The sequence below is a fragment of the Oratosquilla oratoria genome, chromosome 19, assembly GCF_046742065.1.
Source record: "Oratosquilla oratoria isolate Oo_2021 chromosome 19, ASM4674206v1, whole genome shotgun sequence".
In the NCBI taxonomy this organism is placed as follows: domain Eukaryota; kingdom Metazoa; phylum Arthropoda; class Malacostraca; order Stomatopoda; family Squillidae; genus Oratosquilla; species Oratosquilla oratoria.
Window position 1 is genome coordinate 17,359,224 of NC_134795.1, and position 21,352 is coordinate 17,380,575.

Genomic DNA, 21,352 nt, shown 5'->3' on the forward strand with positions numbered 1-21,352 from the left:
TTTTTTTTTTTCTTTTTTTATACAGCAATTAAAAGGAGGATTGTGGATGGTGGGAATGTAGGGATGGGTTTTTAGTGGGAGGATGTGGTGTGGTTGTTGGGGCTAATTGTGTGATGGGGTGGAACTTGGAAGACTAGAAGGCATGGGAGGTTGTGCATTGTGTCCCTGTTAGGTTTGTGATCTCTAAAGGTGAGACTGCTGAGGTGGTGTTGGGTAGTGTATTGTACTGGTCCTGGACATTTGACTTCTGCTTTAGTCATGATGAATCTGACAAAAGGTTCAGGCCTCTTGAAATCTGATACAGCAGACACCTCCCCACTCATGATCCTGTGGGTTACTTTCTAAAACCTCTTGCTAATTCTTGAAAATTGTTCATTCTTGATGCCTTCTTGAAAATTAAACTTACCAGTAATTACATAACCTGTAAACCACAAATAATAAAGTGCATTATAAATATACCTGTGTTCAATTGTCTGAAACCATAAAATGAAGAAACAATGAAAATACAGCCTTTTTTCTAAACACAATAGTTGGATGGGCAGCAGCAACCTTAAGATCAGCTGACATGGATTCACCATTTGTTAGTGAAAACTGCTTACAGAAGCTGTCAAGCCATTCCTTGCTTGCAGTGAAGGCTTTGGGTGAATGCTGGACAGTTCGTCTTCCTCAGTAGAATAATTGTGAAGACTGTGGACTTTTTCATGACATTTAAACACATTGCCACATTTTTGTCCATGATCATCTATCCACAGGGAGCACATTCCACTTGTGCTACCACTATGTCACATAAGTTTGTTGCACTTTTCATCTTTTATAATATCACCAGTACTCAGTCACAGCTTGCTGTATTTTGGTTTCTTTGGTTTGTAAAGTAATACACAGCACTCTCATTTATTGGCCACTATGGAATCTGAGTGTTTTCACCTAATCAAGGATTTTCAATTTGTCCTCTAAAGAGTTAACATTTTCTTAAGATATTTACAAGGCATTGACTTAGCACTTGAAGATAGTGTTGTACAATTTTGAGCCATAGTTAACACTTACAGTAATGAGGAATTAAGAGGCACTGGAGTAGCAGTATGGCTGAATCTCACCAATACAACCATTGTGTCCTTTGTCAAATTGTACAATACAACTGGTCAGGTCTGTAGCCACAAGGAGACATGGTGGGGGTGGGGGGTCTTAGCCACCCAAAAAACTCTGTAGCACCCTCAAATGCTAAGAAAAAATATGAAAATAATAATAATGATTTAGCCTTAAATAACAATAAAACAAAATATTTATTTTACACCTTTATTGATAAATATTTTATTTTGTACTATCATACTCTGTATAATAAAAGTTTATGGCAAGGTCACACAAGATGTTCATGTAGAAGGAAAAGTATAAAAAATAAAAAACCCTACGACAGAAACGGCTCTCTCGGATTTTAAGTCCTGGCTATGGGCCTACAACTTCTTGCCATGTTTGAACTATTCAGCATACTATATTTATAGCATTTTGATATTTATAAAACATGTTCAAGGATTCACTAATAAGTGATAGTAATTGGGGGGGGAGCACTGTATATTCTGTCTTGAAAGCAGAGGGTTTTACACTCAAAGCAGTAGTATGAAGAATAGAGAGGGTACAGCAATGTTTTGACCAAAATTTGCACATTTGGTTGGGTTTGGATATTTGATACCATTTATGGGGGCTGAGCATTGTACAAATGTTTGATGGCAACACTACTGTTTGGCATGCTCAAAGCACTGTGGTTGTGGGTAGTGCTTCTATCATACCTTATGTATCCTACAGAGACAGTACTGGATGTTGGGGTTGAGTGAAGGTTAGTAATTTCTGTAAAGAATGGCATCCATTTGATTGGGTCCATAGATGCTAAGATTTTCCACATGAAGGGCTTCACTACCAATAAGAAGTGCTTTCATCTTTGGAGGCAATATTATGCTGAAGGGGTGGTTTATAAAAATGGTAGTGGAGATTCAATGAGGGCACCAGAAAGGAGAGATAGCAAGTTAGAAATTATCAGCATTCTTTTTTTCGAGTGGATACAAGTCTTTAATCATCAAACAATGCTGTGTGACTGCATGAAGAGAAAAGTTTTTATTTAGTTGGATGGGACATTGTTAGCAAAATAGTCCGTATGTAGTTTTTAGGACCAAAAATCTTGGATAGCCTAGATTGGGGTCCACTTCATACCAGTATTATTTAAAATGAGAACAAGAGTAGCGAGCTCTTATAGTGTAATGTCACTCAATGGTACTGGAAGAGTAGTTAATGGCTGTTGTTCAGTGGCCAATCTGTTGTACTGGCAGTAGCAATTACTTCCTTTGTTCAGGGGGTAAGTACTCACTATTTTGTCCAACTTGTTTAGGGTGTGTGTGTAATTCGTCATGAACTTGAATCACGTGTTGGACTCATGATTGACAGCTATTACCCTCCCTATTGAGAGCTCAGAGCTCATATGTGCCCAATCTATGGATAATGCTGACCTTACACACATGCACCCAATTCCCTGCCCATGAGTTGGAGTAATGGCTCGCAGTGTAACAATACTGAAATTATTTCACCCCAAGGCAGGATTCAAATTCTGACTGCCGGGGTAGCGGTTGCAAATGCTACCACTGCACTGTCAAGCCATGTGTGTATGTGTGTGCGTATGTGTGTAAGGTGGATATGGCTCTGTTGATGGGGAGATACCATCGGGCAGGGCAGGGCAGGGCAAGGGTGCAACAGGTGGGATTTGTTGGATCTGGCAGTAAGTCTGCCCTCCCTTCCTTTGCCATTTGTACAGTTTTGTTGTAACTGCAAACAGAGCAACTTTGCTCAGGGTAGTTCCCCAGCCAGGTAAAGGAAAGGCAAGCTGTTTAGGTGAACTTTTTATAACTCCCCAATGTGGGGTGAGCAGTGAATCCTAAAAAAGGGCTACTTAGATATGCAGGCTGCCATAGTTCCAATAATGGGCGACTACTGGGCTTGCACCATCTCTATGTTGGTTATGGCTTCCAAAGATCGCCATCTCCTGCCCCCAGTGTCACGCACCATTACTGACTGGACTTTTGTTGGTATAAGGGAGAACAAAGTTATTGTTAAAGTAAGTTATGAGTGTGACTGAATATACTCGGTCAGCCATTACTTCACATTCAGCATCAACTTTCCTGGTGATAGTCAATCCCAGGGGGCACCACCTGGAGGTAGTGAGGCAACAGTAGGCTCAAAAGAAAGCCTGATACCCTCCTCTTGGACAGAAGAGCCTACACCCCTTCTCCTCTTCCCTTCCCCAAACACGCATACGTACACACATCGCCTTGACAGGAAATATCTGTACACCAATGCACTCACCAGAACTCAACAGCAACTTTAGAATCTGTAATCTTTGAAGGTTACATAAAACATAGCCTGCACATGTAATCAAATGTTTATTTACAAGTGTAGAAAGTGTTTTAGAACAGCTAGCAAATGAAAGTATTATAAATCTTATTGATACTTCAGATATCTATGAATGGTTTGAAGATTGCAAGATGCTGCCAAATGTAATCACTGAACCCCTTCAACCCAGTTAATTACTTTACAGATATTTGCCCTCATTAATGCCAGACAATTGTATTCAGCCAAGGCAAACTCTAAACAGAACGAGGTCCAAACTCCTCAAGACCGTTCAGCGTCCCTCAGTTGAACGGGTCTGCCTTTAACCAAAACAAAAAATGTAAAGTGCGTTACTATCTTGAAGGAGTTAAAAACCAATGGACCATTCAACAATGATTTTCACCCTGACATCATGACTGTATTCTACACTTATCAGCACTTTGGTTTAGATCTGTTCACCTTATGCACACTTTTGCTGCTGCTGCTTTAAGGTCTTTTGCTCCTCCAACACGAACATATAAGGTGGCTCAACTTTCCCTACACATATTTTACATTGCAGTAGCAAGGGCATGAAAAACACCAGGATCGGTAGAAACCCGATTTAACACTCCGTATGCACCACAATGGAGTCTCCTACTCCCTTGGTGGATTACTGATCACAACCGCCTAGTGTGGGACAATGAGTACTTCAGTTCATTGGTTAAATCCAGGTACAAAATTACTCATGATAGAGGACAGATAGGCCAGCCACTTCTAGTAAAATGGGCACTAGATGATGGGGCCCCAAGTTATTCATGAAGAGTGGATACCTAATCACTCCCATCCCTACACAATGGCAGCCTGACCACCTTCATGAATGGTTACACGCTCACTCTGCAAATGGGCCACATAGCCTCTCTCTGGAGAGGAGACACTGATCATTACAAGGCAAGTGGAAACCTGTCAACAACTCTGAGGGTAATTATAGTATACCAAACAACCATTCCAGCTCATGTCCTGGTCTTACCCTAAGCTGTGGGATGAAATAGCACAATCCAACTTGTACTCTTCATTCATAAAAACTGCTAGAAAGCTTTTCTAATATAGCTTTTTGTTTGTTTTATCTTAGAGAAGGCACAGCTTTCAGAGATGGTAAAACTGCCACTATTTATGTAAGGCTTCCTTGTGGTAGAACTGCCAGTACGTCAGAGATAAACAATTAACCCTTCACAGTGCCATAAGACACATGAAAATTTTTATGTACATTCCATCCCCCTGCTCCCATTTTTTTTATTTTTTTATTTCTGGAGAAACTGTAGTGCATTTCTTAAAAAAATAATAAATAAAATGTGAAGATGCACACTATTCTGGAACTTAGTATCATACAACATATCTGAATCTGTAGCTCTACATGAAAATATAAAGTGGTAATCGTACTATATCACTAAGGACAAAATAGTACCAATTTCATAGATGTCTTTATTTTACACATCAAATCTTATGCTTGATTCCATAAACTTCCCTTTCCATACTTTTGATGATGAATTGGTTAATGATTTGAGCATTTAATGGTCATAATGTAGATCTAAATGTTATAAAATAATGAGAAGGTAAATCCCCCCCTCCCTCTCAAAAAAGCACATACACAAAAACAAGCATACACAAACAAATTGGGTAGCAAATTGGCAGGGGGGAAAGAAAAAGAAGATACCAGCATGACACTTCTTAAAACAAATTAAATCAATGCCCAGCACAGTATCATTACCAGTAATAGTGACCACATTGTTAAACCTTTTTTTTTTGTCATCAAAACCAAACTAGTTTAAAAATTATTGCCACATTTTTCTGCTTGAAAACTTTATACTCTACTTGGCCTGCCAAAGGTTGTTTCTAGTCATCAATGAGCTCACAATTGCCTGCATGTTTTTCTTTGAAGCTGTAAACTTTGAAGCACTTAAAAGAACCATACTGAGAATTTGTTATAGTATAAGGTTTACTTTTTTTAAATGGGTGATGTTTATACAGTAACTGCATTCAGAATTCTATTGCTTCACAAATTGCAGAGAAATATGGAATAGTTCCCAAAACAACCAGTTGTGTGTAGAAAAAAAGAAAGAAAGAAAAAAATCTGGTTATGTCACATTTCTAGTGTAAAAAACTGCTTTCATGATCACAAAGTAAGTGGGACATATAGGATTTATTTTTACAATATGAACATATGATATAGCTTTCCTTTTCAAATGTTTTGTGAACACACTGTCACAGTTTCAGGACAATGTACACTGCAGTAGTTCTGACCCAAAACATACATCTCCATGCTTTCATACTTCTGGTTTTCTGCCTGTCTTACAGCAGCACTCCAGTCCACTAACATCATACACGAAATCATTAAAGTAAATGGCTAATGTGAACTCTATATCACAAAATGAACATACCATCTCTACAAGCTCTTATTCAGTGCACCTCATAACTGCGTCATACTTGCATTTACAAATCACTTTCCTATGATACATGGATCCATAATCTATATCACTTGGTCTTACTCTTCCCCTTCCTCCACTTTTCATAAATAAAAACAAGTCCACAACATTCTTTCAATGGCAGAATAAAGTAAATCAAATTATCTTAAATTTATTATGAGTCAGTTCAATAAATGATGGGCAGAGTGTGAAAAGATTCTTAGATTCTATGACCTTCACATATGATTTCAATACTATAAAGTTCCTCTACTTATTAATATCCAGCCCTAGACTTGCTGCCCTGAGACAATAGGTCGAGCAAATTCGACAAAGTCATCAATAAGCACCGGCCAGGCTCCCTCTTCATCATAATTAGATAAATCCTCATTTATCATTAGCGCAAAATCAAGAAGCAAATTCCAAGTATCCTTAGGTATGGATCTCTTATGATGCTCCTGCAACAACAACAAAAAAAGAAAAAAATATTATGAAATAGTTCTTGTAAAAACTTACACAAGTTCTTTGAAAAAAGAAAAAAAGTGTAATTGATTCAACTGTTTTCATAAAGAACAGTACATACAGTGTTTATAAACATGGGATTAGGTATCCTACGAGAGGTCAAGGCATACTGAGTGCATGCCTTGGCTGGCTACTCCCTTTATATAGATAGACAGACCCATTACATTAAATAATAAAAACTATAGAGCTATAAATCAATAGACTCCTCTAGCAGGTGATGCATGGTCCCAAGAAATCTGTCTGCAGTCACCAGGTATTCTGCACTTGTATTTAATAACAGATATGATGTGATGTTGCTATGATTATCCAATGTGTACAAGGATGGGGTAGTAAAGGAGGTGTAAAGAGGAGGTTTGGAATGGGTGAGTGAGCGTTGAGGGAAGTGGGAGGTGAGCCGTATGTCCACGAAGAACAATGTGTTTGTGACTGATTCTGAGGAGATACTGAAGCAGTTGGTGACTGCTTAGTTGTTCTGGACTGCACTTTACCTGAGCTTCTATCCTTGTGGACAATCTTACACTATTGTTGTACATTATCATGTGTTTCCTGTGTTGGCCTACTTTGACAAGAGTGTTTATCTATTTACCTACAATGCTTGACATAGGATTGGTCCACCAGGGCCACAGGTAAAGGTGGGACTTCATCAGGGATGCGTTATGTCACCCTGGCTGTTCAACTTACAGTGGCCGTGAAAAGTTTGGGCGCAAAATTATAGGCGCCCCAACTTTCCCCTAAACTCAAAACATGCGAAAAATACAACTTTCCACCCAAAATTTTCGCTATTTTTCAATGCTAGCATTTGTACCCGTATTTAGCCGAGACAATACACACTATTTGGCAACTCTGTTTAGGCGCACTCGATGTTACATGGAGTCAGTTTCTAAACATCTCTCACGGAAAGTAGTCTTTTTTTTGCGGTGGTCTCTGTTTTTGTGCCTTGATATCTCCATAATGGGAAGTGGTAAAGAGCTGGAAAGAGACACAGTTGTTACAATCATAACCCTCTATAAGGAGGGTTATAAGTGTAAAGATATTGCTACTCGTGTGGGAATTGGAGTGCGTCAAGTGCAAAAGTGGACCAAGAAATTTCGAGACGAAGGAAGTGACATCATTCGTACTCCAAAGCATCGCTCTGGTCGGCCAAGGAAGATATCAAATCGTACTTCTACGGTTCTAACTGCCTCCTAATAACCGTAGGAGGCAGTTAGAACCGTAGAAGTACGATTTGATATCTTCCTTGGCCGACCAGAGCGATGCTTTGGAGTACGAATGATGTCACTTCCTTCGTCTCGAAATTTCTTGGTCCACTTTTGCACTTGACGCACTCCAATTCCCACACGAGTAGCAATATCTTTACACTTATAACCCTCCTTATAGAGGGTTATGATTGTAACAACTGTGTCTCTTTCCAGCTCTTTACCACTTCCCATTACGGAGATATCAAGGCACAAAAACAGAGACCACTGCAAAAAAAAGACTACTCTCTGTGAGAGATGTTTCGAAACTGACTCCATGTGACATCGAGTGCGCCTAAACAGAGTTGCCAAATAGTGTGTATTGTCTCGGCTAAATACGGGTACAAACGCTAGCATTGAAAAATAGAGAAAAGTTTGGGTGGAAAGTTGTATTTTTTGCATGTTTTGAGTTTAGGGGAAAGTTGGGGGCGCCTATAATTTTGCGCCCAAACTTTTCGCGGCTACTGTATACATGGATGGGGTGGTGCGAGAGGTGAATGCAAGGGTAGTGGGTCAGGGATTGGAGATGGTTAAGGAAAATGGAGAAAAGTGGGAGGTGAGCCAGCTGTTGTTTGCGGACGACACTGCACTTGTGGCAGGATCGGAGGAGGGATTGAGGAAGTTGGTGACGAGTTTGGGAGAGTGTGTGATAGAAGAAAGCTGAAGATAAATGTGGGTAAAAGTAAGGTGATGAGATGTACAAGGGGTGAAAGTGGCAGTAATCTGGAAGTGAGCATTAAGGGAGAGCAACTGGAGGAAGTGGATAGTTTTAGATATTTGGGTGCAAATGTGGCAGGAAAAGGTGGAGTGAAGGTGGAGGTAGAATGTAGATTGAGAGAAGCGAGTAAATGCCTTGGTGGTTTAAAAAGTGTAATGAGGAATAGACATTTGGGAATGGATGCTAAGAGGAGACTGTATGAAGGAGTGATTGTGCCAACAGCACTGTATGGAGCAGAAACATGGAACATAAGAGAGGAAGAGAGAACGAACTTGAATGTGTTTGAGATGAGGTGTCTGAGAAGTATGATGGGGGTTACTAGGCTTGATAGAGTGAGAAATGAGGAGGTGAGGAGGAGAAAAGTGGTGGAAAGGGAGCTGGGAGATAGGGTTGATGAAAGAGTATTAGGATGGTTTGGACACATGGAAAGAATGAGTGAAGAAAGACTAGTAAAGGAGGTATGGAAGGCAGATGTGGAGGGAGTGAACATGAGGGGATGTCCTAGGATGAGATGGATGGATGGGGTGAAGGGGGCTTTGGGGAAGAGGGGAATGTCTGTTGAGGAAGGACAGGAGAGGACAGAAGACAGGGGTGAATGGAGAATGGTTGTATATGGAAAATGTTGTGATGCATGAGGTGGAATGGACGGGGGAATGGGGGGTGAGGTAGTGTGTGTGAGCAAAAATTTTGACGCAGCCCGAAGGGATTTCTCCCCGTCCTCTCCTTTATATGGGGGGACGGAGAGGGGGGGTCGCCGATTTAATGAAGCAGCCTTGCTGTGGATGTGCTGTGTCCTGCGACACTGCTTCTGACCCAGGGCAGTGGACAGGGTGCAGGGATGACCCGTCATCTAGGAGGTGCTAAGATGGGAGGGAGGGTGGAGGGGTGTGGAGTGTTTTCGGGGATGGAATGGGTGGGAATGATTTTATGCCTTGTCCTTTTTGGCTACCTCCCTGGTAAGGGGGAAAAAGCCTTGGTATATGTATGTATGTATGTATCTTCAATCCCCAACCCACTACCTTTGCATTTACCTCTCGCACCACCCTATCCATGTACAAATTGAACAGCCAGGGTGACATAACACATCCCTGACAAAGTCCCACCTTTACCTCAAACCACTCACTCTCTCATTTCTAATACTAACACAAGCTCTACTACTCTCATAAAAACTCTTGACTGCTCTTAACAGCTTTCCTCCTATCCCTTATATCTGCAAAACCTCCCACAGTGGCTTCCTGTCTACCTTGTCATAAGCCCTTTCCAAATCCATAGAAGCCCAAAAAGCATCCTTAACTTTTCCTGTAGCTGTCTTACCACAAAAATCTGATCTACACAACCTCTACCTGTCCTAAACCCACACTGTTCCTCACCAATTACTCCCTCTGTTCCTCTCCTAATCCTCTCAATCAAGACCCTCCCATTAGCCTTCCCAACTTCACTTAACAAGCTGATCCCTCTGAAACTACTACACTCACATTTGTCCCCTTTCCCCTTGTAAAGTGGAACTATACAGGCACTCCTCCAGTCCTCCAGCAATCTACCCTCTCTTAAACAAACATTAAATAACCTCACCAGCCAGTCCATCATAACTGTACCTCCTTTTTACAGACATTCTGCATGGCATCCATCCAACCCAGGTGCCTTACCTGCTCATCTCAGCTGTTTTCACTTCATCTCTCCTTATTTCTCCTCCATTTCCCTCACTCATCACTCTTATTTTCTTAGCGCTTCCCACTGCAGTTACCTTTACCTCCCTATCCTCCTTCACATTTAGCAACTCCCTAAAATACTCTGCCCACCTTCCTCTAACTGCCTTCTCTTACATTATCATTTCTCCATCTGCACCTTTTACATTTTCTTCTCTACTTAATTTGCCTCCTCTTCCTCTTTTAATTTCTTTCCAAAACATTCTTTTTATCACTTTCAAAATTTTGTCATACTCTTACCCCATTTCACATCTGCTCTCCTCTTTGCCTCCTTTATCTTATGCTTTACTTCTCTTCTCTTTACTTTGTACCTCTCATACGATTCCCTCATATTACTATGTAACCAATCTATGAAAGCTTCCTTCTTCTCTTCTACACCCTTCTTCACTTCCTCATCCCACCACTCACTCCTTCCTTCTATTTCCTCCTGTCCTCCTTGTTCCACACACCATCTTTGCATGCCTTATGACTCCCTCCTTGAACCATCCCCATTCCTCCTCCACTCCTAATTCTACTCTATCCTTTACTCCCACTCCTCTCTCAGCTTCTTATACTCCTCCTTTTCTTTCTCATTTAAGCAGTTCACTCTAAGTACCTCCCTACATTTTGCCCTTCTCCTCTTTCTCCACCTATTCTCCACTCTCAATTTACCTTCCACCAAAAAATTACCTGATATTCCCCCACTCTCTACCCTTAGAACATGTACATCCTTAACTCTTCCTACTATACTCCTGGTTAGCACTATATATTCCATTAATGCTCTGTCTGCCACCCTTCCACCCACCACCCTCTCCCATGTGTACTTATGCCTGACTTTCTTCCTAAACACTGTATTTGCTATCATCAAGGTTTATGACAGGATAGACAGGAAAGCAGCGTGGGAGGTACTGCAGATCTATGGGACTGGAGGAAAGATGTTTGGGGCAGTCAAGAGTTTTTGCTAGAGTAGTAGAGCCTGTGTTTGAAACAGAGACAGCAAGTGGTTTGAGGTAACAGTGGGGTTGCATTTGGGCTGAGACATGCCGCCATGGCTGTTCAATGTGTACTTGATGAGGTGGTATGGGAAGTAAATGCAAGGGGCAGAAGATTGGAGATGGTTAAAGAAAATGAAGAGAAGGGGAAGGTGAGGCAACTGTTGCTTGTGAACGACACTATGCTGGTGGCAGGATCACAGGAAGGATTAGGGTGGTTGGTGACAGATTTTGGGAAGGAAATATAATAGGAGAAACTTGAAGGTAAATGTGGGTAAAAATAAGGTGATGAGATGTACAAAGGGAGAAGCTGGAGGAAGAGAACAGTTTTAAGTATTTAGGATTGCATGTGGCAGGAAATGGGAGGACTGGGGGGGAAGTAAATTGTAGATTGAGAGAAGCACATAATTTCTTAAGGGATTGAAAAGTGTCATAAGAAAAAGGTAATTGGGAATGGATACAAAGAGGGGTGCTTGTGCTGACAACACTGTATAGGGCATACTTGGAATTAAAGATAGGTAGAAAGGAGAAGTTTAAATATGTCTGAGATGAAGTGTTTGAGAAGTATGGTATAAGTTACATGGCTGGCTGGACTGAGAAATGAGGAGGTGAGGAGAGCAAGGTTGGAAAAGGAGATGGCTGATAGGGCTGATGAAATTGTAATGGGATGGTTTGGACACATGGAAAGAATAATTGAAGAAAGATTAGCAAAAGAGGTGTGGAAGGCAGAGGTGGATGGAGTGATTTTGATGAGACAACAGAGGATGAGATGGATGAATGGGGTGAAAAGGGCTTTGAACAAGAAGGGAATGTCTGTTGAGCAAGGAAGAGAGAAGGCAGGAGATAGGGGTGAGTGGAGAGTGGCTATGTATGGATGATAGAATGATACAGGCCAATGAGAGAAACAATAGTCACATAAAAGATAGATCAAACTGAACTTTAATTAACCTTCAACGAGGACTCTAATTCAGGTATAGGAGATGGTGTGGAAAACGAAGGGGTAATGAGGAATTACTGCTTAGAAGGGGAATCACAATGAAAATTCTGATGAACTTTCTGGGGTACCAGTACACTCTCTTCTTGGCATGCAACTGCCTCACTCTCTTACAAATTATAGCTTCAGAAATGCTATTGCCTCTTATCTGTTCCTCATTTACCGAATCATCATCATTTACCTACATGAGCAGTAGTTTTTCAACATCATCAATTCATTGTAGTCTTTGCTTTGTTAGCACTATTTCATCTTTTGCCACATCAGCTGTCTTAATTTCATCCTTCTTACTCGGCATAGTGCTGACGGTTGACATAACTTTCTGTGCATTTTTGCGAGATCAGCAACATGTATGCTATGTTTATGTTTAGCAATGATTTATCTCTTCTTTTACTTTTCAGTTCAATTGAAATCCTTATTACTTTCTTTTTGATTCACCATGAACTTTTTTGGGAGCAATGGTGGGCTGGGTTATACACTGCATATGCATATGAAGAACAGGAAAAATATATATAAATGAATAAAAACAAATAAATAAAAAAATAAACCATTCACAGAAAATCTGAGTGTCAATGTTCACTCGTATGGATGCGAGTACAAACTAACCACTCTGTTATCTGCTCTGCAGAACACATGTGTGGGAAGCTTTTATGTTTAACCACTTCCATACAGTGACGCCTACGTAGGCGTCATGAGGAGCAAGTGGGTACACGATGATGTCGACGTCGGCGTCTTGATTATATTTATTGTAGTTGTACCTACATAACCTCCATTCTCTCTAAACTGGCTTCATCATATTTTCTATGGTTATCAAAATTCACGGGTGAAAGAGAACAAACGATTGAGCACTGACTTTATTTTTTATAATGCGATTATTATGACGCAACATCGCACGTTGGGCAGCTAATGCTGCCAGATGTGCGATGTGCCCCAGAGTAAAGAGGTTAAATAAGCTGATTGTCCTCTGATGATCATATCTTAATGAAATGACATGTTTGTGATATGTTTCCATTATTTGCACATGATGTAAACATACCATATCAAAGCTGTTTGTATTCTGGGGCATGCTTGGTAAACTGAGAATTTTTGCGACAAACTTTTGTCTATCTATTCCATATACTAAGAGTTCCCCCTTATACAGGAGGTAGCCAGCCAAAGCATCCATCCAAACCCCCTCTTATCCTACTCCTATCCATAACCCATTAGTTTTCCTTTTATCTTAGCTCCTTGTGGATGAAGTGGATTATTTCTAGAAGAATTTGTGAACCAAAGTTCCTTCATACTTGTCACTGGTGTGGGATGAAGTCCGGTGTTTTTTGTGTGAGTGTTGCATCTGAGGCAGTTTAGTTTCTGTACCTAGGTATATTCTGTGCATGTATTGTTTTGGTGCTAGATGGTGACCTGAACACATGCTTGCTAGTACAATTCTTGCTTCTCTTGGGTGAGATTCTTCCTTAGATCTAATGTCTGGGAGCGGTTTAAAACTACAGCTTAAAATCAACTTACCTGTAAGAACTGACACCAAAGTGTAAGAAACCGAAAGCGTCCCTGGAGTACAATATTCCAATAAGCAATTGCCATTTCCAAATCCAAGCCTTTTTGCCCTGGATTTCGTGCATAGTTGAATGTGAATTGGTAGAAATCTTTAAACTTCGTATTATCTCGAAGTTCATGCTCAAGTGTTGGTAGCTTAGACTTAAGCTTATCAACACTGTCACAACTGTAATATATTTATGTTTTGAAATCTTTGTTAGAGCTATAAAATGCAACAAAAAAATAATCTCCATATATTAGTGATTATGTCATGAAAATAATATAGCTAACACCATATCAATTGTCAGAAGTCAATGAATACAAAATTAATATTTCAGGACATTACACTTCTTTTGTTAAGTGATATATTATCATATAAAAGAAAAGAAAAAATACCCTAGTTCTGTCAATCCAATAATAAATTCTTCTCTGGTAAATTCACATTGTGTTGCAGCCCGTAGCTTCCATGCAAGAATGAGAACAAGCCTTGAATCAGGTGAGAGATCCAAGTCCTCCAGAAGTCGCATGACCCCTTCCACTAAAATCTTATTAGGTTCACCAGCATCTGGCAAAGAAATTATCATTATTAAGTAGCTACGGTAAAAGGCAAATTGGTGATGGATGGGAGTTGGTGTATGCCTTGGCTGGCTACCTCCCTTACAAGAGAGAAGCCTATTAGTATCTACATAGATAATAGGGTTTTCACTGAGATGATTTGGAGAGGAACAGATGGAGAAAATGGTGAGGAACAGTGTGGGTTTAAGAAGAGTAAGGGTTGTATGGATCAGATTTTTGTGGTAAGGCTGATATGTGAGAAAGCTTTACCAAAAGGTAAGGATGTTTTTTTAGGCCTTTGTGGATTTGGAAAAGGCTTATGACAGGGTATGCAGGAAGACACTGGAAGGTTTTGCAAATATATGGGATTGGGGGAGGCTGTTAAGGGCAGTCAAGATATTTTATGAGAGTATTAGAGCCTGTGTTAGAACTGGATATGGGGAGAGCAAATGGTTTGAGGTAAAGGTGGGGCTGCATCAGGGATGTATGTCGCCATGGCTATTCAATGTGTACATGGATGGGGTGGTGCAGGAGGAAAAGGTGAGGGTAATGGACAGGGGACTGGTGATGGTTAAAGAAAATGGAGAAAAGTGGAAGGTGAGCCAGTTGTTGTTTGCTGATGACACTATGCTTATGTCAAGGTCTGAGAGGGGATTAAGGCAGTTAGTGATGGAGTTTGGGAAGATATGCAATAAGAGAAAGTTGATGGTAAATGTAGGTAAAAGTAAGGTGATGAGTGAATTACACTAGGGGAGAGGATGGCAGCAAGTTGGAAGTCCCCAGAAGAGAAGTTGGAGGAAGTCGTTTTAGGAATTTGGGGTTACAAGTGGCAGGAAAGAGAGGAGTGGGGGGTGGAGGTAAATTGTAGATTGAGGGAAGCAAGTAAATGTCTTGGAGGGGATTAAAAAAGTGCCATGAGAAATAAGCAGCTGGGAATGGGTGCAAAGAGGAGATTATATGAAGGGGTGATTGTGCCAATGGCACTGTACAGAGCAGAAACCTGGAATTTAATAGAGGCAGAGAGGAAAAGTTTAAATGTGTTTGAGATGAAATGTCTCAGAAGTATTGTAGGGATTACAAGGTTGGATAGAGTGAGAAACCAGGAGGTGAGGAGGAGAGCGGGGGTAGAAAAGGAGATGGCAGACAGGGCTGATGAAAAAGTATTGGGCTGGTTTGGAAACATGGAAAGAACAAGTGAAGAAAGATTAGTAAAAGAGGTGTGGAAAGCTGAGGGGGATGACCAAGGATGAGCTGGATAGATGGGGTGAAAGGGGCTTTGAGCAAGATGAGAATGTCTGTTGACCAGAGAAAGGAAAAGGCAGGAAATAGAAGGAAGTGGAGAATGGCTGTGTATAGGTGATACTGTAATGCAAGGATGGGAGGGGGGAAAGTAGGGAGTGGTTACATGTGAAAGATATTTTGATGTAGCCCAAAGGGACTTCTCCCTGTCTTCTCTTTCTCTGTATGAGAGGACAGAGAAGGGGTTGCCAATTAAATGAAACGGACTTGCTGGGATGTACTATGTCTTGCTGCATTGCTTCTGACCCAGGACAGTGGATGGGATACATGGATGACCCATCATCCATGAGGAGCAAGATGAGAGGGTGGAAAGGGTGGTGGTGGATGGGAGTGGAATGAGTGGGAGTGGGTATGTGCCTAATGACTTTGCTACCTCCCTTATAAGGGGGAAAAACCCTTAGTATATAGATAGATTACTATTGATATAATCATTACCCAAACTTTAAGGGAGGTAGCCATCCAAGGCATGCACTCACCCCCATTCATCACCCACTTCTTTCCTTCTCATCTTAGCTCCTCATGGATGAGGGGTCACCCCTGTCCCTGTTCACTGCCTGGGTCAAAAGCAATGCAGCAAGACACAGCACATCCACAGCAGGGATGTACAGCTAAGAACACCTAAACATACTTAACCTCTTCCATACGACGACACCTACGTAGGCATCATGAGGGGCGAGTGGGTATATGAGGATGCCGGCATCGGCATCTTAATCATACAGTGAGTCCTCCTTATATGGTAGTTCTTTATCCGGTAAATTCACAGTTACGGTATTTGGTAATTACTACCCTCGATTCTATTTACGGTAACAAAAATTCACAGATATGGTATTCGCTAGATATTTTGAAGAGGATAGAGCAGGGAGAAGGTACATCTGCCATATTCTATTATTACATGTTATAATGGGTTCGCTATATGGTAATTTCAATTTACGGTAAGGTTTTCAGGAACGCATATGTACCGTATAACGAGGACTTACTGTATTTATTTTGTACCTGAGTACATACATATACCAAGGCTTTTTCCCCCTTACAAGGGAGGTAGCCAAAAAGGAAAAGGCATAAAATCATTCCCACCCATTCCATCCCTGAATACACTCCACACCCCTCCACCCTCCCTCTTATCTTAGCACCTCCCGGAAGACGGGTCATCCCTACACCTTGTCCACTGCACTGGGTCAGAAGCAGTGTTGCAAGACACAGCAAGGCCGCTTCATTAAATCGGCGACCTCCCCTCTCAGTCCCCCCATGCATGAAAGGAGAAGACGGGAAGAAATCCCTTCCGGTTGTGTCAAATTTTGTTCACACATACTACCTCACCCCCCATCCCCCTGCCCATTCCACCTCATGCATCACATCATCCATATACAACCATTCTCCATTCACCCGTCTTCTGTCCTCTCCCATCCTTCCTCAACAGACATTCCCCTCTTCCCCAAACCCCCCATCACCCCATCCATCCACCTCATCCTAGGACGTCCCCTCATGTTCACTCCCTCCACATCTGCCTTCCATACCTCTTTTACTAGTCTTTCTTCACTCATTCTTTCCATGTGTCCAAACCATCCTAATACTCTTTCATCAACCCTATCTCCCAACTCCCTTTCCACCACCGTTCTCCTCCTCACCTCCTCATTTCTCACTCTATCAAGCCTAGTAACCCCCATCATACTTCTCAGACACCTCATCTCAAACACATTCAAACTCCTTCTCTCTTCCTCTCTTATGTTCCATGTTTCTGCCCCATACAGTGCTGTTGGCACAATCACTCCTTCATACAGTCTCCTCTTAGCATCCATTCCCAAATGTCTATTCCTCATTACACTCTTCAATCCACCAAGGCATTTACTCGCTTCTCTCAATATACATTCTACCTCCACCTTTTCCTGCCACATTTGCACCCAAGTATCTAAAACTATCCACTTCCTCCAGTCGCTCTCCCTTAATGCTCACTTCCAGAGTACTGCCACTTTCACCCCTTGTACATCTCATCACCTTACTTTAACCCACATTTATCTTTAGCTTTCTTCTATCACATACTCTCCCACACTCTGTCACCAACTTCCTCAATCCCTCCTCCGATCCTGCCACAAGCACAGTGTCGTCCGCAAACAACAGCTGGCTCACCTCCCACTTTTCTCCATTTTCTTTAACCATCTCCAATCCCTGACCCACTACCCTTGCATTTACCTCTCGCACCACCCCATCCATGTATAAGTTGAACAGCCAGGGCGACATAACGCATCCTTGACGAAGTCCCACCTTTACCTCGAACCACTCACTCTCTCCATTTCTAATCCTGACACAAGCTCTACTACACTCATAAAAACTCTTGACAGCTCCTAGAAGCTTTCCTCCTATCCCATATATCTGCATAACCTCCCACAGTGCCTTTCTGTCTACCCTATTGTAAGCCTTTTCCAGATCCATAAAAGCCCAAAAAACATCCTTCCCCTTTCCTATAGCTTTCTCACATATTTGTCTTACCACAAAGATCTGATCTACACAACCTCTACCCGTCCTAAATCCACACTGAGTGACCCCCGAATTCTGTGAATGAACTGGTTTAATCACATTTTCTGTGTTTATTATTACTCAGAGTGAAATAGAATGAGTAATACAGCAGTAACCTTATATTTTATAACACGAGAGGTGTGATGCATTGTACATTAGGCATCCAATGCTGTGCACAAGTATTCTACTCATATTGAAGAGGTAAAGATAAACTTGATCAGGGCCACGACAAACCAGAATAGAATGTTTCCCTTGCAAATCATCAATGACACAGCTTACCCAGACAACCATGAATCAAAGAAGATGTAACAGTGAAACTGAATAGCCAACTCCCACTACTGGACATGAGCCCTACACCCCTGGGTGGTCTCACTTTTGATACTTGCATATCTTTCAGCCCATACACCAAGGACCTAACAGTGAAATTCAACAAGAAAATAAGCATACGAAGTTCAGTAGCAAAACACAGGTTTTGGCCAGGAGAAACTCAAGCAAACAGTTTATAAGAACCACACTTGACTATGCTTCCCAGGCTTGGCTCCCTATAATCAAGAAAACGGATAAAGCCAATGACAGATACCTGCATGTGGTAATCCTGCAATATGAACAATAAAGCTGCCCATCTTTAACCACTTCCATACGGTGACGCCTACGTAGGTGTCATGAGGAGCGAGTGGGTAAGCGATGATGCCGACGTCGGTGTCTTGATTACATTTATTGTAGTCGTACCTATGTAACCTCCATTCTCTCTAAACTGGCTACATCATATTTTCTATGGTTATCAAAATTCACGGGTGAAAGAGAACGAACGATTGAGCACTGACTTTATTTTCTATACTGCGATTATTATGACGCAACATCGCACATCGGGCAGCTAATATTGCCAGACATGCGATGTGCCCCGGAGTGAAGAGGTTAAAACCACACTCAACCTCCTCACTTTCATTAGGAGGTGCAGTTCTGAGGGGCCAACACTGTCTCTGAATTGGGACCAAGACATCTCTAATAACTTTAGCTCCCAAATCCTGACCACTTTCAGCTGGTGAACCAGTGCCACACTAATACAACACAGACAACAGTCCAAAGTTTCTTCCAGGAGACATCTGTGGGAGAGCCAGAGGCTCACTGACAGCCACTGTGGGTTTTCCACTTCGTGAAACTCTAGGAAACTATCAATTAAATAAAAAGGAAATCAGTCACTCTACGAGCTACCGATAATAAGTACTGTATAAGAACAACAACACTTCACCCCATACCATACAACACATAATGGAAGACTGCATTATACACAATCATGCACGCAAACAATACAACATACACTCTATAAAGGATTTATGGGAAAACCCAGTTTCGGCTGTGGTATTTCCTTGGGGAGACGGGACTGCTCGGACAGACAGTCTAGGGAACAACAACAAAAACAGCATTCACTAAAACCACCTCACAAGAATATCTGCATACAGAAACCAAAATCTTCCCCTACATAGAGCAGCTAATGAAAATGATAAGTACGCATTTCTATGCAAAAGCCCTCCCATCACACAACATGAGCACAACCATTGAAGAAGAAAGAGAGAAAAAAAGAGCAGCATACTTTTCAAACATCTACAACAACATACCACCTCCACCACACAATATATCCACAATAAAGCATGGGCACACCATGACCAGCCATGAAACTCTTCCAGACATCAGCCCTACAGAGAAATCCCTCCCATAGTAAACAAGAACCATCATGACAGCACTCAGACTACTACCCTACTTTAAAACTACACAAAAAAAAATAACCTTCTGATGCAATCACTACACAGACAATACCAAACACCTTCTCCTATATTGCCCTACTCTTGTCATGCCATACACAAAAACAATTTTGAATGATTTATGGGCGAGTCCAGTGGCTTTCGCATGTTACCTATGAGCTGTACCTCTCTAAGAGACACCCGAGGCAACAGACTGACTGACTGATTCATATGGTTCTTGTGCAGATACCAAAATATAAAAAATTCCTTTCACATTTTAGAATTTATCAAATGTCTTTAATTTCCAAAGTAAAAGACACATTATCAAGTTTTAAAACATTTAACATATGGATGCTAATTTAACCAAAACACGTGCAATGTTCTTTATGGAAGAATAACTTGATGAGCTTTCACCAAACCTTACTTAACTACAAATATATCACTGATCTAATAATGGTATTCTTGATCTATGATCAGAACCAAAAAGTATTTGAGAGTTCAAGGTCAAGTGACTGAGGAGAGAGGATATAGCAGGATATGGCTTAATCTTTTGAATCAGTATCAAATAAAGATAACTAGGTATACTAACCTAACAACCTTCATAGCCTAGGACACAAACAAGCAAGAACCTACACTTAATAACAAATGAATATACTTTATACTTGATGATCATTCTGACAGTGACCTTGAATAATTAGTCTTTCAATAACTGTGGCTCCTATCTAAAGAACTATTAGTGTAACTCAAGAAAAAGATATACTACTATCCTTAAAATAAATAAACGCCGAATTATTAGCCCACTTGGTTGTTATTTTTTATATCGAACTTCCAATTCTAAACATAGACGAACACTTTCCAGCTGTTACTTGTTTTCTGATTCATTCATCTATATATTCACTGTGCTGACAAGCTATCTGTTATGAGGTTCAGATTATTAACCAATTTAAATGGAAAAGATCTTCACCTACTAACTCAAATTCTCTTTCCATCATAATGTACAAAACTATGCATGTATTTCATTATATTACTTATATTCAAATTATATACAGAAAATACTTGTTTTCAATACCTTATTGTATATAATTACATAATTTCACTAACTTGCAATATTCCTAATATTATTAAGTGAAATTTTGATTTGGGTCTGTTCAAATGCCTTCTAGATCAGTACTGCAACTGTCACAATAGAAATGTTTCTGGAGTTGTGTGGGACAAAGCTTGCTTTATGATATCATGATCATTTTATGTTTTTCCAGTGTTTGTTCAAGTTTAATAACTTAAGTGTTGATAATATACAACCCAACAAATCAAGGCTGCTACTACCTTTATATCTATTATATAGGTTTTCTAATTTTTTTTTATCCACCGACGGCCTCTGCTCTCTATAGTATAGATCTGGATTTTGGAAAAAGTTGTCTGACGCCAGCTCAAGTTTCCAGTCATTTTGGGCCAGGCAGTAGATTGCTGTCTTTTCTCCAGTTTGGGTGAAAGATATAAATTGTTTCACCTTCTCCTTTTGGGATGATTTTAGCTTGTGCTGAAAGAAAATGCAAGGAGATCAATAGCAACTAGACGTTATACATTACCTTATTTGATAATTAGGTGCATCAGAAAGGCAAATTCATTTCATAATACATCTCCTAAAGCTTACCATTGCTACAGCTGATCAGGATTGGATGCTAAACAATAATATTGCGCATGCGCAAGTCGAAGACGTCACAGCAACTAGCTAAAATACGAAAGTTTCTCTAGCAACCACCAATGCTGTAGT

The 21,352-nt window shown here is 40.8% G+C and overlaps 1 protein-coding gene across 1 annotated transcript; it reads right to left on the reverse strand.

Annotated features, from left to right (window-relative positions):
• Positions 1 to 1,279: 1,279 nt before the first annotated feature.
• On the reverse strand, positions 1,280 to 21,346 carry SCCRO (defective in cullin neddylation 1 domain containing SCCRO). The gene is made up of 5 exons (XM_076202669.1): positions 21,233 to 21,346; positions 20,905 to 21,118; positions 13,874 to 14,042; positions 13,451 to 13,664; positions 1,280 to 6,259 (listed from the first exon to the last, which is right to left on the reverse strand). The coding sequence occupies exons 1-5, from the start codon at positions 21,233 to 21,235 to the stop codon at positions 6,092 to 6,094; spliced, it is 768 nt and encodes a 255-aa protein (XP_076058784.1). The 5' UTR covers positions 21,236 to 21,346; the 3' UTR covers positions 1,280 to 6,091.
• Positions 21,347 to 21,352: the final 6 nt, after the last annotated feature.